Below are 17,099 nucleotides of genomic sequence, written 5' to 3' on the forward strand. Positions count from 1 at the left end.
AAGAAACTGGAGAAAAGTCTTGGCCTTGCATTATTTGGAACACATTAATCACAGCGGTGACTAAACCTTCATCTTGGGTAACACTTTTTAGTAAGAATCTAGGATTAAATGCAACACTGAAAGGACAGGAGGCGGGCCGGGGTCAGTGCCCTCAGGCATCTTAGTTTCTTGGTCTCTGGGCTTCTGTTGCTAGGCATTCACAGAAAGAATAAAGGCAAGGCCCTCCTAAGGGTGCTTCCCCCCCTGCTCTTCTTAAGCTCCTGTTTCTCTGCTTCAGCAAACAAGTGAATATTTGTGGAGACAGCCTAAAGAGAGTCCCACAGAAGTTTCCACATGTATATATCCTGTGCAAAGGATATTAAGGTAAGAACGACCCATGATTTCTTTTTTTAATCAACATTCTGCCTGAAAGAAAAAAATCCTAAAGATAGAGAGAAGTTTGCTATTTATTGTTGCTTCTAACAAGATTACTGGTCACCTTTGAGTTATTAATAGTGTTAGCACTTCTGTAACATACAATGAAAAAGAATTTTACAGCATTTTTCCATTAAAATTTTTCCAAAACATTGTAATCCAGTAGGCATGTGTGTAGATAAAATCTTCTGGTCAAATTTCACGCTTTTTATGAAAATAGCCTGAAGAAAAACATTTCATTGGAAACTGTTGTAATGTTATTATCACTCATGGTACAGTCAATTGCATGGCTATTCTTTTAGTTGATAGACTAACTCATCTACTAAATCAATAGTCTTTGTTTCATGAAACTGTTACTTTTTTGGTGGTTGTATGTTGCTGCTTTAATTTCACAGATACTCTGCTCTGGGTGTAGAAGCCATAGGGAGAGACAATTAGTATGTTTGCAAATATGGCTGCTTTCTTTTGAAACCAAGCTCTGTGTTCATTGTTTCTACTATTTCCCTAATGTAACAAGAAGTTGACTTCTATTGTTAACAAAAGTTAAGAATCTAAATTAATATGTGAGATTAGGTTAACCTGGGAGAGAAGGTTTAGTTTAAGCTGTAGGCTTAAAGGATCTGGATTCAAATGGCAGTTCTGTCATTTTCCAGTAAATACCCTGGCCAGTTACTCGATTTCCTGGTAAAATGGAGATTGTGAGTCACATGTCACATGCCTTAGAGAAATTGAATAGGATTAATTTAGTTTATGTGGCACTCGATGCAATGCTTAGCACAGAATCAGTGCATAATGAGCTAACAATCATAATTGTCAGGAGAAGGCAAATCAGTGTTAATCTGTTCTTCTATTGGCCTAACATCTGTCCATTGAGAGTTAATAGAACAGGGGAGCCATACAGAAGGCTTTCTAGTGTGTAGAGTGAGAATAAAGTTTAAAACAAGCAGGGATGGATGGGTCCAGGCTCTTGTCTTGGTAGGAGGAGAGGAAATGTAATGGAAATTAAACATGAGGATTGGTAAAGTATAGCTCTGGTTTTGTGAGATAATAATATTCCAACTTTTATTAATATATGACTTTACATTGTATACAATGGTCTCATAGGCCCTGAGCCATGTAATCATTGGAGGAAGAATACAGAGGAGGTAACTGAAGCTTGTCTAGACCAAGACACATGTCTAAAACCATACCAGCGGTACATGACGGAATGAGATGAGAAAAAGATCCTGGGTTCAAACCTGCAGCCATTTGACATGCTGCCTTCTTTCTATGCCCCCTGCCTATGGTTCTAAAAAGAATAAAGGATTTAGAAGAAAGCGGTTCATGAAAATACGAGAGAAACATTGTGTTTTATTAGGCTAGATGTATTCAGGGGGGAGATTATTATCTCTTGGGATTTGGAGGCAGCAGCACTGATAAAATTAAGGGAAGGTTATTTGTTGGCTTTTTCATGAAAATCTGGAGAATTTCTGTGCCTATATTCCTAGGAATGTTTTGAGCAGATAATACCCTTTTCTGGTTCTTTAATTTAACCAGTGGTACGCAGATTTGCATACTGTAAGATAAGCAACAAACTGTAACTACTGAGAGAGGTAATTTCTTAATTTTATTGTTGTGTTGCTAGCATCTAGCTAAATTTAAATCAAATGTAAATTCTAATCTAGCAGATACATACTTCCAAACTAAAAATTTCATATGTAAATTTGAAGCTATACATTTATAACACATTTCTTAAATTTAGTAATTGCTTATTCTAAGGTATTAAGGTCTCCAAGGGAATGTCGAGGTTTCTAAGTCATGACATACAAAATCTTTAAAATTTGAGAATTAATATCAGGTGTACTTGTTTTGTTAAAATGAGTTCTTCTAACTCTAAAAACAAGTGTTCTCGTTTTGTGTGAATGATAATATATGAATAAATTATATATGCCTTTTCTTTCCTTTTTTAATGAAGGCCTGAGAAAGGAATATTAATGAAAGGTGTTTTGTGTTTGTCAGTGTTGCTCAGGGCGAATGTAAAATGTCATTCTGATTGCACTGTTACTACAACTTTAGTAATGGTGTATCTAGCATTGATACATAATCCCACCTTCTTCCATCTACTGATGTATTGTTGCAAATTATATATTGAATCCATTTCCACAAGGCTTCCTTTCAATTTATAATTTAGCTTTTGAGAACTGAACAGTAATGATACAACTAATGAAGGAATTTGGTATAATAAGTTATGTGTCAAAGTTACTAAGAATACTTCCGATGAAAATGAAGTGTTTTGTGAGCTATTTTTGTTCTGATTATAACACTTCTTTACGACATCTGGCCATTTCCTAAATTTATTACTAATGAGGGTTTGTCAGCAGCTGATATATCTCCAAATTTAAGTTAAATTTATTTAAATTGAGGGGTTATATTAACCACTTTCCTGCTGCTTAAGAAAAGTAACCCTTGCAGAAAGATTACTTTCATATTTTGATGATATCTATATGTTACAATGACATTTCAGTAGAACAAGCATTCTCCTTTAATTTAATTCTATAATACGGAGAAATATTATTGGCTTTTCATTTTTCTACCATAAGTGGGTTTTGTTGTGATAAAAAACAATAATCATAATTGTTGGATTTATCTTCAACTACTTAGTATTAGGTCTTTTTGTAATTGCTGTCTTATTACAAAGTCATGCTCTTTTTTAAAAAAAAAAAAGATTTTATTTATCTATTCATGAGAGACACAAAGAGAGAGGCAGAGACATAGACAGAGGGAGAAGCATGTTTCTTTCAGGGAGCCTGATGCAGGACTCAATCCCGGGACTCCGGGATCACAACCCAAACCAAAGGCAGGTGCTCAACCACTGAGCCACTCAGGCATCTCATAAATCTATGATTTTGATATTTAACCATTTTTACCAATATTTTGGCTTAACAGTAAATATAAATATGGATATATGTAATTAGACATGTGCATATATATGTATATGTATGTGTATGTGTGTGTAAATATATGTTATTGAAACAGTACTTTAACATTTTCCCCCATTAATAAAATTAGGACAAGTCTAAACTCTAAATTTATCTGGGCTTATGTGGTTTTAAGAGAATGTATTATGAAGACAGAGTTAAGTATAGAAAGACTACTGACTTGGTTTTAGAAAACCTAAATTTTAGTCCTGGTTCTAACACTGAAGTTTCCTTAATGTCCCACTGTATTCTTATCCTCCATTTCATGTCCCAGGCATATGAAATTTTTGGTAAATATCAAGCCAACTTAAGATGACCCTCTGTCCTAGAAATCATCTCTGCTTCACAGATGGATGTAAGAATTAGATTTGTTTTATTTAGAAAAGGAAAGATTGTATACTTAAAAAAGATCAACTCGCTGCTGAAAAGAGGCAAACATTCTTGATTTCAAGCTTATTAAGTTATTTTTCTTACACTTAAAAAATTAATGTGTAAATTACACACCATAAAATGTTCAGCTCTTCAGTATTCAATTCATTGATTTTGACAATTGTATATACTTAGTACCCACAACCCAAAGCAAAATGTAAAATATTTCCATTATCCCAAACAGATCTTTCATGTCTGTTGCTAATAAATCCTCCTACGCCCAGAGGAAGCTACTTTCTGATTTTTACCATAAATTAGTATTTCCTGTTCTTCGATTTCACATACACAGAACTGTAACATAGATACTCTTTTCTGCTTCAAATCTCTCACTCAACATATTAATTTGGAAGTCATTCATGTTATTCACATACATCCGCATTTTATTCTTTTTTATTATAGTTGTATTTTACTATTAGACATTTCACTCTTCATTTATACCTTCTCTTGATGGACATTTGAATTGTTCTCAGTTTGGGGTTACTACTACAAATAAGACTTTTCTAAATCCTCTTGAACGAATGTTCTTGTGGACATGTTTTTATTTCTCCTGGGTAAGTACATCAGTGTAAAATTCCTTTGTCACAGGTGAGGTACCTGTACTTTGTTGCAGGATTTCAGGGTTCTTGTCCCACGAAATCGAAGAATGAATCTCGTGGTCACAAAGGGTGAAGTGAAGTGAGAGTTTACTAAGTGCAGGTGAGAACAGAGAAGAAAGAAAAAAGCTCTCTAGAGCAAGAGGGGTCCCGAATGGGTTGCCACTGAAGGTTGTCAATGGCAGTCTTTTATTGAGAACTGACTAGGAAACTTGTGGCCTTGAGACTTTTGTGCCCTTCCCTTATCTCTATTCCCCTCTGTCTTACTGTCTTCACCTGCCAGGAATAGTTTCCTAGGCAGTCAGGGGAGGCAGGGGCTTCCTCTCTCTCCTGCCTACCACTTACCCTCTTCCCTACTCACGGGACCACATCTGTGGGCAGAAAGAGCTATCCTGGGATTGTGAGAAGTGATTGATTATATACTTTTTAATTAGTGTCGGTGAGGGATGGTCCCAGTCTCCAAAGAATATGAAAGCAAGGCCAGCTGCTGCCATGGTAAGGTTACTTTTAAACATAAAGGCACAAAGGCAGCCACAAATTCCTTGAGGAAAGTTATGCTCTTCATGTCTCAGGGACCTCTCAGTGCATGGCCAGCTGTAGGAGATTTCAATTTAAGCTACATTTCCTTTGCCTTTATTTCCCACATCACTTTCAACTTCATAATTGCCACACAATTCTCCAAAGTGGTGGTACCATTTTATATTTCTACTGGAAATACGTGAAATGCTGATTACCTTATTCCCTTCCAGCACTTGGAAACAAAAACCTTGTTTTTGTTTTTTACTTTTAGTTTTTCTAATGCCTGAGAAATGGCACCTAATTATAGTTTTAATTGCTTTGCTTTGCTCTGATAACTGAATATATCAGGCACCTTTTCAGGTATATGTTGGCCATTTGTACATCTTCTTTTGTTATGTGTCTGTTCAAGGGGCTTTTGCCAATTTATTAATAGGATTGTTTGTATTTTTATAATTGATTTATAGGAATTTCTTTTATATTCTGGATGAGTAATTTGTTTAAATATATAAATGCTTATGATTTTTATTCAGTGTAGGGCTTGCTATTCATTTTCTTAATTGTGTCCTTTAAATAGCTGAAGCTTTTAGTTTTGAAGAGGTTCAATGTATCACCTTGTTTATGGTGCATACTTTTTGTGCCCCATCAAAGAAATCTTTTTTAAGATCATGAAGCTATTCTGTTTGCTACTTAAAGGTTATGATTAGTTTTTATTTAGTATTTAGTATATGATCCATCTTAAGTTTTTTTTTTTTTTTTTAATTTTTATTTATTTATGATAGTCACAGAGAGAGAGAGAGAGAGGCAGAGACACAGGCAGAGGGAGAAGCAGGCTCCATGCACCGGGAGCCTGACGTGGGATTCAATCCCGGGTCTCCAGGATCGCGCCCTGGGCCAAAGGCAAGCGCTAAACCACTGCGCCACCCAGGGATCCCGATCCATCTTAAGTTTAAGTTTAAAGTGTATTAGAGGTGAAATTTCATTTTTAAAATTTACATATTTATTTGCTCCTGTATCTTTTGTTAATAAGATGTTGGTAGGGGGCACCTGGGTAGCTCAGTGGGTTAAGTATCTACTTTCAGCACAGGTCATGATTCCAGAGTTCCACATTGGGCTCCCTGCTCAGTGGGGAGTCTGTTTTTCCCTCTCGCTTTAAGCCTCCCCCCTGTTCCTGCTCTCTCTCTCTCTCTCTCTCATTTTCTCTGTCTCTCAAATAAAATATTTTTAAAAAGATTTATTATTATTATTATTATTATTATGATCATCATCATTGAATTGACAGTGCTTTTTCTCAAAATCATTGTGGATTGATTCCTTGGCCCACTCTTTTCTTCAAGTGTTCTATTTTAAGAGAAAACTCTCTTACCCTTACATTATTTGAAACACCAATATTACACTGTTCTGATTATTATAGACTAAATCTTAAAATCAGATAGTGTGAGCAATTCAATTCAGTTCTTTTAAAAAATTTCTGGACTATTTTGCACCCATTATATTGTGAATTGCCTAAATTCACTGATTTGTAGGATTTTTTTTTTGAAGATTTTATGGAATTTCTGTGTGCATAGTTATGCCATCTTATAAAAGCATTTCACTTTTTCCTTTCTAGTCACTATGCTTGTTTCTTTTGTTTACCTTGTTGGAATGGCCAAGATTTCCAGCACAATAGTGAATAGAAGTTGTCAAAGCAAACATTTTTACTTGTTTTTTATATTGGGGGAAAAACATTTAAAGTTTCATGATTAATAAAGATGTTATCAGCACATGTCTTGTTGATGCTTTACTATTTCTAGTGTGCAGAGGTATTTTAATATAAACCAGTATTTAGGGTAGCCCTGGTGGCTCAGCAGTTTAGCGCCGCCGGCAGCCCAGGGTGTGATCCTGGAGACCCGGGATCGAGTCCCACCTCAGGCTCTCTGCATGGAACCTGCTTCTCCCTCTGCCTGTGTCTCTGCCTTTCTCTCTCTGTCTCTATTAATAAATAAATAAAATCTCTGAAAAAAAATAAACCAGTATCTAATTCTGTTCAATGCTTTTGCTGTACTTATTTAGACACATACACATACTTTTTAAAAGTTAACTTATTTTCTTTTGCTAATATGGTGAATTACATTGCTTGATTTCTAAATGTAACTCAACCTTGAATTCTTGGAATAATCTCCATGTGGTTATGATATATTAGCCTTTTACATAGTGCAATTTAGTTAGAGTATTTTGTTTTCATGTCTGTGAAGGATATTAGTCAGTGGTTTTATTTTTATTGAAATATTTGGCATTGTAATAGTTGGTATTCGTGTTTTTCTGGCTGCATAAATTGAGCTGGGATATATTATTTCCTCTTCTATGTTTGATAAAACTTCGTGAAAACTTGTGGTATTTCTTCCTTAAATTTTTGTTAGAATTTGCTAGGGAAGCTATTTGGGCCTGGAGTTTTCTTTGTTGGAAAGTTGTTTTTATGAATGGAGCTTTTTAGATTTTTGTTTCTACGTCTCTATCACTTTTAATGATATACATTTCATTTAAATTGTCAATATATTGGTATACAGGTCTTCTGGAGACTAATTCTTTCAGGGTTTGCCTAATAAATATATCTTTATTTCCCCTTTGACAGATATTTTTATTAGCTGTATAATTCTAAACTAACAGATTTCATTTTTTCTTTGAAATCTTTAAAGATGTCATTTGGCTTCATCTCACATTGACTATATTTAATGAAAAGTCAGCCATAACTGTTCCACTCTTTATGTAATATGATTTTTTTTAAATTATCGAGTGCTTTCAATATTTTCTTTTTATTCTTGGTGTTTCAGGATTTTACCTATGATATGCCTAGGCATAATTTCCTTCCTGGGGTTTTCTGAACTTCTTGATGTTTGAATTGATGTGCTTTATCAATTTTGGAGAATTTTTATCTATTACCTTTCAAAATTTATCTTTTGTTCTAATTTCTCTTTTCTCCTTTATTTTTGTCTTTATGTACTCCAATTATATGTATGTCATACTTATGAAAGTGTCTCACAGATCTCCAGCACTGTTCCTTTCTTTCATCTACACATTTACCTTTTTTGTCTTTCAGTTTGGATAATTTTTTTTGACCTGTCTTCAAATTAGCTAATTACTTTCTTTGATATTTCCACTGTGCTATTAAACTTATCAAATGAGTTTTCTATTTTTGATATCATGTTTTTTTATATCTAGCATTTCCATTTAATGTTTTTAACAATTTTGTCTCTGCTGAAATTCTCTTTGTGGTCAGACATATTGCCTGCATTCGCTACCACATTCTGTCATAGTTATGTTAACTTGTCTTTCTAATATACCTAATATCTCAATCTTTCCAGAATATTTGTCTGAGGATGTTTTCTTTCTTGACTACGGGTCATATTTTCTTATTCCTTCATTTGTCTCATAATTTTTGAGAAGCATTACGTGTAAAAGAACTGTAGTAAATAAACTTTGTCTCAGATAAGAGCATAACCTTAGTCCTGTCAGGCCTTTAGTGTGGGGGCTGAGTCATCAATTTGTAGTTGAGCTAGATCTAATCTAGACTAAAGTTGTTTTATCTTTTATTGGTTTTAACTGAACATAGCCTTTAAATACTTTGACAGCATGATCAGGATTTTCCTTCAAACTAAGCATTCTGAACACAGACAAAACTCCAGAGAGTTCTTACCCTTACAACACAGAAAAAAGGCTCTCTGAACTGTATGTGGTATAAGGTCTAAAATTAAGGTGCAATATTATGTACTGCCTTGACATGTGAAACACAGAAGGCCTTAGATGGCCTAACCACAAGTTGCCTTCCCCACTTTGTTCTGGTGGATAAGGGACTCTGGTTAAACAATCCTCCTTATCAAAGGGACCAAGCACATTTCCTGCTTGTCTCTAAGTAGTGGGTTTCAATTCCCTGCCAAGCTGTAGAATTATTTAAACAAGCCAAGTGCATCCTCCCATCAAAGCCAGGAGACAGCCCACCCTCTCATTTTTACAAAGCCTGTTTCATATAGCCCTAGTTGTTCACTCTGTTTCTGAGTGCTACCTATGTGTGGCCCTGTTTGATAGATGATGTTGTCATATGAACTGCTGCCAATCTTATCCATCCGGTGTCAGCTACCGCCTTAACCCTAGGGTGGGAATTCTTCCCTCATCAGTGGGGTGAAGAAGTGATTATTACACGGGGGAGACCTCATACTTTGTAGTAAGAAGCCACTTTTTAAAAATCTTTGGTGGGTTGTCTTATTTTTCTACATATGAATTTTTTCACCATGAAGATATCTCTCTGAACTTTTGCCTTATCTCCAGTCTTTTGGGGACCATTGAAGTGTACTTAGTGAGGACCTGGAATGCCTCAAAGCTTTTTTTCTTTTTTTTCCCCAGTCCTCTTGCCCTTTACCCAGCCCTTGTAGGGTGATAGCACTGACTAGTCAATAGAGCTCCTTCAATGATGAAATTCCTGGCTTCTGTATTGGCCTTTTCTGACACCCAAGGGAGGGATGTGAGCTGACACCTTATTGCAACATTATGAGGGTAGAAGTCTAAGGCTCTTCGTTCAGTCTTTGCTGGCAAGGGTGGAGATGGGATCACATTTTTTCTGTGGTGTTTGGTGGGGGTAGTGCAGCTATTGTCTGAATAGATTACTGTCTTTCTGAGCTGGCCATTTTTAAGTCCTTTTTGGCTTTCTTGGGGCTTTTGTTGTTTGTGTCATTGGTGTTTCTAGTTTGACAAATTCTCCAGCACTGGAAAAGAGACAAAAAGAAAATTCAGAGAACTCAGTGTTGTACTGTTCCTGGGATCATCCGAGCCAGTCTACCTTTATTTCTCTACCTTTCTGAGTCTTCTTATGTTTGTTTTATAACTACTGTGCAGGATTTTTAGATGTACTTAGCAGGAAGAATAATGGAAAATTATATCTATTCCATATTTTTGGGAGAAGTCACTCAACAGATGTAAATTGGGAAATGAAATATTTTTCTTTCTAAAATTCTCAAAAGAAGTTAGTCTTAATTCATTTGAAGTGTAGTGCTCTACTTACATGGGAAATTTAAATTAAGCATTAGGATAATGTTGCAAACTATCAATATAGACATTTGCTTATGAGGAATATTTGATCTTGTTTTATCAATGTGTTTTTTATGTTCTTAATTATAAAGTTAAAAATCTAATATTAAGACAAACTATGTTTTCCTACCAACCCACTAAGACCTAAATTTTGTTCTTCATTTTAATTTGTTCACATACCTTAGATTGTTCTCTAGTGTTACCACTGCTTCATTATCCTTTATTACACAGCTCTTAGGGTTTGCTTTGATCCTCATTTGCCTGTGATAGCTTCAAAATAACCTACTTAAAATATATTTTGAAAACAGGTGAGGTAAAAACAATGGGCTTTCTAAATTTTATGTAGGACAGATTTACAAAAGACAATCTGGTTGAAGGGGTATTTTAGGAGACTTCTGAAATTCTATTTGTAAAGTAAGTATATCATGCTCATTTAGACTGTTTTTTGTTTCTCTTGTGTGGCTATGAGTTAGAAAAATAGATCCCCTTTTTAGCCCTCTGACAGGTGCTTTTACTGAAGTACAGTCACAGTTTCATCCATTCATTCATTTATTTAACAAATATTTATTGAATGCCAACTAAGCACTGTTCTAGATGTTGGGGAGGTTCCATTCTAACAAATAAAAGAAGTGTAGTATTGTGCTGCCGAAAATAAGGCAATGTCATCCCTTACAATACTGCACAGAAATTGAAAAAGGCACCCAACCAAAGAGAAAAAAAGCAAACAAACAGAAAAGTTTAGACTAAAAGCAAACTTATAAAAACACAAAATTTCCCCTCTAATTCCTTAAACTAATTGAAGTCATTAAATTATTAGTGTACCTCAATACACATTTTAGCTGTGAGATAGAAGCAAAAATAAAGAAGTTAAAAATCATTGAGGATTGAATTTGAGACAACGGCAATTATTTTCCTCAAATTTCTGTGAATTTAGAAGTTTTCTACGTCTTTTATGGGGTTTATAATAGATGGTGGAAAGAATCAGAATAAGACATAAATATCTGCTCTGTCAATTACTAGTGTGTTACTCTAGGAAATTATTTAACTTCCTTAAGCTTATTTTTTTATCAGCAAAATGAGAGTAGAATACTTACCTATTAAGTATTCTATGTAATAATTAAATAATATGCCAAATTTAACTTATCTAGTACATTGTATGGCTTATCAAAATCTCACTTAAATCTGTTTCTCTCCCTCCCATAGCCCATGAACAACTCCGTTTGTCTATATATACATTCAACAGATTTTCAATATTTTCAAGCAACGTAAAATTGAAAAAGGCTTAGAACATTGTTTTCTCTGATTATTTTTGACACTGACAATTTATGGAATAAGGTTATAATGAAATATAATTTTAAAAGTTTTAAACTATTTTTAAAAATAAGAATTTCTCATGTGAAAAGAAAACAAAGAAGCTGCTAAGAAATCCTATTAATCTAGTTACTCTACACCCCAACATTCTACAAGGAATAATACTCTTACAGCCATATGCTGAGTGAAACAAGTCAAATGAAGAAGGACAATCATATATGTTTTCACTCATATGTGGAATATAAGAAATAGTGAAAGGGACTATAAGGGAGGAGTGAAACTGAGTGGGGAAAAATTAGAGAGGAAGACAAACCATGAGAGCCTCCTAATTCTGGGAAACAAAGGGTTGTAGAGGGAAGGAGAGTGGAGGGATGGGGTGACTGGGTTATGGGCACTAAGGAGGGCAGTTGATGGGATGAACACTGAGTGTTATACTATATGTTGGCAGACTGAATTGAAATTTTAAAGAAAGGAAAAAGATACTCTTACACCCATAAAAGTGGCTTTAAGTAATATATAACAACATGTACAATGAAATCCTTAATCTAAGATTCTCTTTTAACTCATTTATATTTTTATTTCAACATAATAAACTATTTTTGGTTTTTCCTAGTGATTAGAAAATTGACTAATGCATATTATAAGGGAAAAAGAAAAACACAATGAACCCAGTATCTCATTATCTAGAGAGAACTCATTTTGCAATATGTATTCAATCCTATGTCTATGATACAATGAAAAATGACCAAAAAATCCTCCTAATAGCATATAATAGAATGAGTTTCATAGTTCTTTTCTTATAAAATTACTCAAAGTGAATAAATGGCAGTAAGGTAAAACATACTGTAAGCAAGCTAGTGGGCAATGGGGAGGTGTAGCAAAATGATGGGATACATGTATATAAAACTCTGATGGTATAGTTTAATCCACAGATAGTATTTAAAATAGCTAGAAGAATGGATTGAGTACTCTCTAGGCAGTAATCGCAGGGATATTATTTTTCTTAATTGTTATTTGATGAGTATTAATGAGTCTGAGAAAGCAGAATTTGAGGTTAGGCCTCTGACAGTCTCTGGAGTACAGATATTTTATGTCTCCAATTACAGGATGATCCATACACCTAAAACCTCTAAATGAGCTCGGGATTCTCGAGGGAGTTACATGGCAAGATGGCTTGGTGGATTGATAATGAGATACAGAACCTTTAGCCTTTTGATCACAAGGTCATTTGTAAGCTAGGAAGAGGGTAACCAAAAGTCATTATTGGTCAATACCTTACAAGAGCAAAATGAATTGCTTAGCTCGGTTCAGTTTTTATTACCGTTTGAGAGCTATTTGTTACCAGTTATAGATCCAATGAGTGACCCTTTACCACTGAAATTCACTTGTCCTGAACAGGATCAAGATGTGTTTTACAAACCATGAAAGAAGAAAAAAAATCTTTGTGTGCCATTATTCTGGTTGTTTTTTAAACTTCAGGATAGTCTATTCATCTACTTTTCCTAATCTAGAAGAATGGATTTTAAATTGTACACTAAGTAGAAAATTTTTAATTTTTCTGAATTTTTAGTTTGCTCTAAGCCAAGGCTAGTTGTTTGTGTCTTTTACAGATAGAGATCCTGTATTGTCTTTTCCTTAGTATTGAAAAAAACATGTTGTATTATGAAAATTAGGCAGTTTCGTTGCCCTTTTTAGTGATGAATTGCTGTCTGGATTGTCTGTGCTGGAACTATTTGCTCTTTTACTAATGCAAGGCTTGTAGGATTGTTTTGTAGTATATCCAAGAAACAGAGCCTTGTAGTTCATACCAAAGTTAATTGGGGTTGCTGCTGATTAATATGTGTCTTAGTTTAAATAACCTCATATTATGTGTCTCTAATTTGACAACAATTTACTTGTAGAAATAAATGGCAAAAACTAAGGGGAGAAAAAGTATTAAGACCAACTAGTTAATAATTCAGAGAAAAATTAGGCCTGGTGCTCTGTATACAGGATTAGGGACTGAAGTATATATCTACAATAGTATATAACCCAACAGGCAAGAGGTTTCCGGTTATCCAATTCTGAAAGAAAAACTTCTATGAATATTCAGCAAGAGCCTAATGCCTGGCACAAAAATTAGCAGAAAGATTAGTTATACATAGATTTAGCTTTCAGATAATATAATAGACCATAAGCAAATAGAGAGCCAAGAATACTCTTGCTTTATAATCTCAGCACCTAAGAGAGTACCTTGCTGAAGCTGACTGATGGTTGGGTAATTACTGAAAGAATGAATGGATGGATGAACTGTTATAACATGTTATTTATATGTCCAAAGAGTCTGCTGTGGAATTTTTTTTTTACAGATGAGAGAGCTTAATTGAAGCCTGAAAATCAGAGATTTGCTTTAGTAGTGAAATCATAAATCCCATGAAGCATCTCTACTAGGAAAACAACCATAAGAAAGTCTTTGATCAATTTAGCTCTCTATTATCTGCAGCTAATATATTTTTGCACCACAGCAAAAGTACAAAAGCATTATATATGATTCCATTCGAATTTATTTTCATGTGACTTCATTTTTTTCTTCATCCATTATTACCCAAAATTCTGATTATTCATTCCATTAACTGGTTCTGGTAGAAGTTCTGAGAGCAGAATTTAAAACGAGTTCCATGTATACCTGTATAACTCAATAATTTATACTTTTCTTTTTTGTTATCACTCATCATCGAGAATAACTTTTTTTTTTCCCATTGAGAATAACTTCAAGTAATGCTTTGGTTGAACTATATTTATAAAAATAGGGGTATATAAATATTTTTTCATAATTTGGCTTGTGATGCATAAAAGGTTAGAGACTCTATCAATGAGTTTTTGTTTATGTATGTGCATGTGTGTAAGCACTTGAACAAAATGTGATTCTCTGGATGGGGCACAATGGAAAAGAATGTCACATATTTTTTCTCAATTTCCCTGTGTAGTAGAACAAAATGTTAAATTCCTTGATTCAGCTCATCCAAACAAAATTCCATACTCCCTGTCATCAATGTGAAATTTCTCTTCAAAATCAGCAACAAATGAAACATGAGTGGACGTAGGAAAGGACGTGTTTTTCTCATTGGTTTTCCTGATAATAATTGCCTGTTTTCCCATTTACCCTTAGCCTCGTCAGAAACCCTTCACCACCTCCATAGATCCATCCTACCAGAGGTCACAGATCACACAAAACCTACAGAAACAGGAAATCAAACTTCCTGAGTCCACTACAAAACACAGAGACCTATTTCCTCTACACATCTCAAATTGGCAAAACCGTGTCTTAGCGGATTCAGTGTGGAAGCAGCTGTTGAAAAGACTAGGAGGACTATATCTCCCAATTTCACATGAGCTTTCTCACTTCAAACTACTGAGATGAAGGGAGCAGGGCTATTTATTCTGTTTTTTAGTTTATGGAATGGGGGCTTTGGGCTTATCGACACCACGGACACTTGGACTACCCCTGAGGATGCAAGCTCCCAGGAGAACATAGCCTCTGCTACAGTTTCTCAAAATAAAATGCTACCAACCCCTCAGATCACATCAGCTGAGATAGCCACAATTCCTGAGGCAAGAACCTCTGAAGAGAGTCTTCTAAAATCCACACTGCCTCCTTCAGAGACAGGCACACCTCCTGAGGCTATGAGAAGCCAAACTCTCACATCCACAGGGAAGACAGAAGGGCTGCTGAAGTTACAGACTCCTGCCCTCCCAGTCAACCCTAGCCTCCAGTTGAATCCAAGAGCAGAGTCAGTGGTCCTTACCAACTCTACACTGAAATTTCTTCAGACCTTCATCAGAAAGTCGAACCAACAAGCGATTGCTCCCAATTCCATTGAAGGCAGCATGGGGAATCGATCACCACGGGAAACCTACCTCAGCAGAGGTGACAGCAGTGGAAGCCAGAAAACCAACTCTCAAAAATCAAGTTTTGAAACAACAAGAGGAAAGTAAGAAACAGTCTTTTCTTTTCTTGTCTCTCCCTAACTGTAAAGTCTGTAAAGATTGTAAACTAACAGTTAAATTGTCTCACTCTCAGAAAATGTTTTCATGTTCAAGATGAAATTGGATCACGTTTCAGTTAGATAAGATAATTAAGCATTACTTTATCTAATGGAAAAAAGATGAACAAAAAAATGGAGCAATTTTGTTTTAATTGAACCAATCAAAGTCACTTATAAAAGGGCTTTTACTTGAGATATTCACTAACAATGTAACACCACAGTGACTGTTAGTTGTTTATTCAACTCAAGGATACGTTGGCGGTGCTCAGGACACCCACAACATGAAAGAAAAAATGACAATACAGTTGGGAAATGAACAGATTTAAAAACTGACATAGCCTGGCTATGGAGGGTATAGTTATGAAGATCAAGCCAAGGAGAGCTGGTGTGGAATCATGTCTCCAGTATTGCCTAGTTTTGTGACTTTGAGCAAGTTAATTGAGCTCCCTGAAACAGAGGAGTTTTTTTATATGTAAAATACAAATATAGTATAGGAAGTACAGATAAAAATACCAACTTCATGGGGTGATTGTGCAAGGTTCAGATTAATCAGATATACTTAGATGCCTCCTTCTCAAAGAACAGGTGGTAAGAAACATAGTTTACTAGTACTGTTATGTTGAGTTATGCCATTATCATGAATGTGATGAATAGAAAAGCCAATTTTTCAAGTTGATTTTGATTTAAAATTCAAGCAAATGCTATGTGAATTGTTGAAGTAAAAAAAATAAAACTTTAAAAAGGACTGTTAAAGAAGACGTGCAAAAGGACCAAAAAAAATCATACTAATAAAAAAAAAGTATTGTGAGAAATTCAGGTCAATGTTTTTATTCGTTTAATGTTCAGAGTGATCTGATTGGAATGCTAGTAGTTTAGTGTTATGAAACTAAACTTTCAAATACCTTTTACCTGGAATAAAATAATTTCAAGACATCAGATAATGCCTTGGGATCTTAGTTAAGTTAAAGATCATACTAACTATATAACATAGTTTAAGTTAATGATAGGAGCTTACACCTGCTCTGTGAAAGGTATTGTGTCAAAGTTGTTGTTGATATAAATATAAGGAGATACTGGAAAGAAGTCAATAGATTCAAATGTAATGTATTCAGAGGTTATAGAATTTTTAAAAATATATAAGTAAATCTGCTTTAAACTAAATACTTAGTGGAATTTAGAACAATCCAAACTTACAGATTACAAAATGTCCAACTTAGGGTTGGATAAACTTTCCCTATAACAGACATTTTGACAGATATGAATTAAACATTTTCATGTTAAGGGGCAACAGAATGTGGTCTATTAAATAATGATAGCAAATGCCATGCCACTTATATGATCATTTCTATTAGTCATATTTTATTAGACTCTATAATTTTATTTTCAAACCAATTATATAGAACTCTTAGGCACTCATTGAAAATGATCATGAATTTTTGAAAGATGCTGTCATCAAGAGATTTTTCAATAGAATATGAAATATAATCAAAACAAGAAAGGGAAAATTCACACTAAAATGTCACTTAAGTTTTATATAGAAAGTGGCATATAATTGCTTCATAATTAGAACTAGTAATTGATCATTTGAGAAATGCTAGCTTTTAAATAAATGCTAATTGTTTTATTATGTGCCTAAGACTATTCTAGTTTCTAAGGATATATAAAATTGTAAAACTAAGAATGATTCTGCCTGCATGGATGTATCTTATAAAAAGTAAGCAATAACATATCTTCAGGTTTTTAAAAACTCAATATGTGTTAGGAGGAAACGATATTTAAGGTGTAACCCGCTGAAG

The 17,099-nt window shown here is 34.5% G+C and overlaps 1 protein-coding gene across 2 annotated transcripts in view; it reads left to right on the top strand.

Moving 5' to 3' along the window:
- The first annotated feature begins 207 nt into the window (after positions 1 to 207).
- The window catches only part of MMRN1 (multimerin 1), a 73,452-nt gene continuing 56,560 nt past the window's right edge, over positions 208 to 17,099 (top strand). The window contains exons 1-2 of one of the 2 annotated variants that reach the window (XM_025424724.3): positions 208 to 363; positions 14,427 to 15,249. In XM_025424724.3, coding sequence (XP_025280509.1) covers positions 14,675 to 15,249 — 575 coding nt within the window. In that variant the 5' untranslated portion in view covers positions 208 to 363; positions 14,427 to 14,674. The remainder of the gene's footprint in view (positions 364 to 14,426; positions 15,250 to 17,099) is intronic. The other variant, XM_025424722.3, reaches the window with a different exon arrangement.

Source organism: Canis lupus, chromosome 32, assembly GCF_003254725.2.
Source record: "Canis lupus dingo isolate Sandy chromosome 32, ASM325472v2, whole genome shotgun sequence".
NCBI classification, from domain to species: Eukaryota; Metazoa; Chordata; class Mammalia; order Carnivora; family Canidae; genus Canis; species Canis lupus.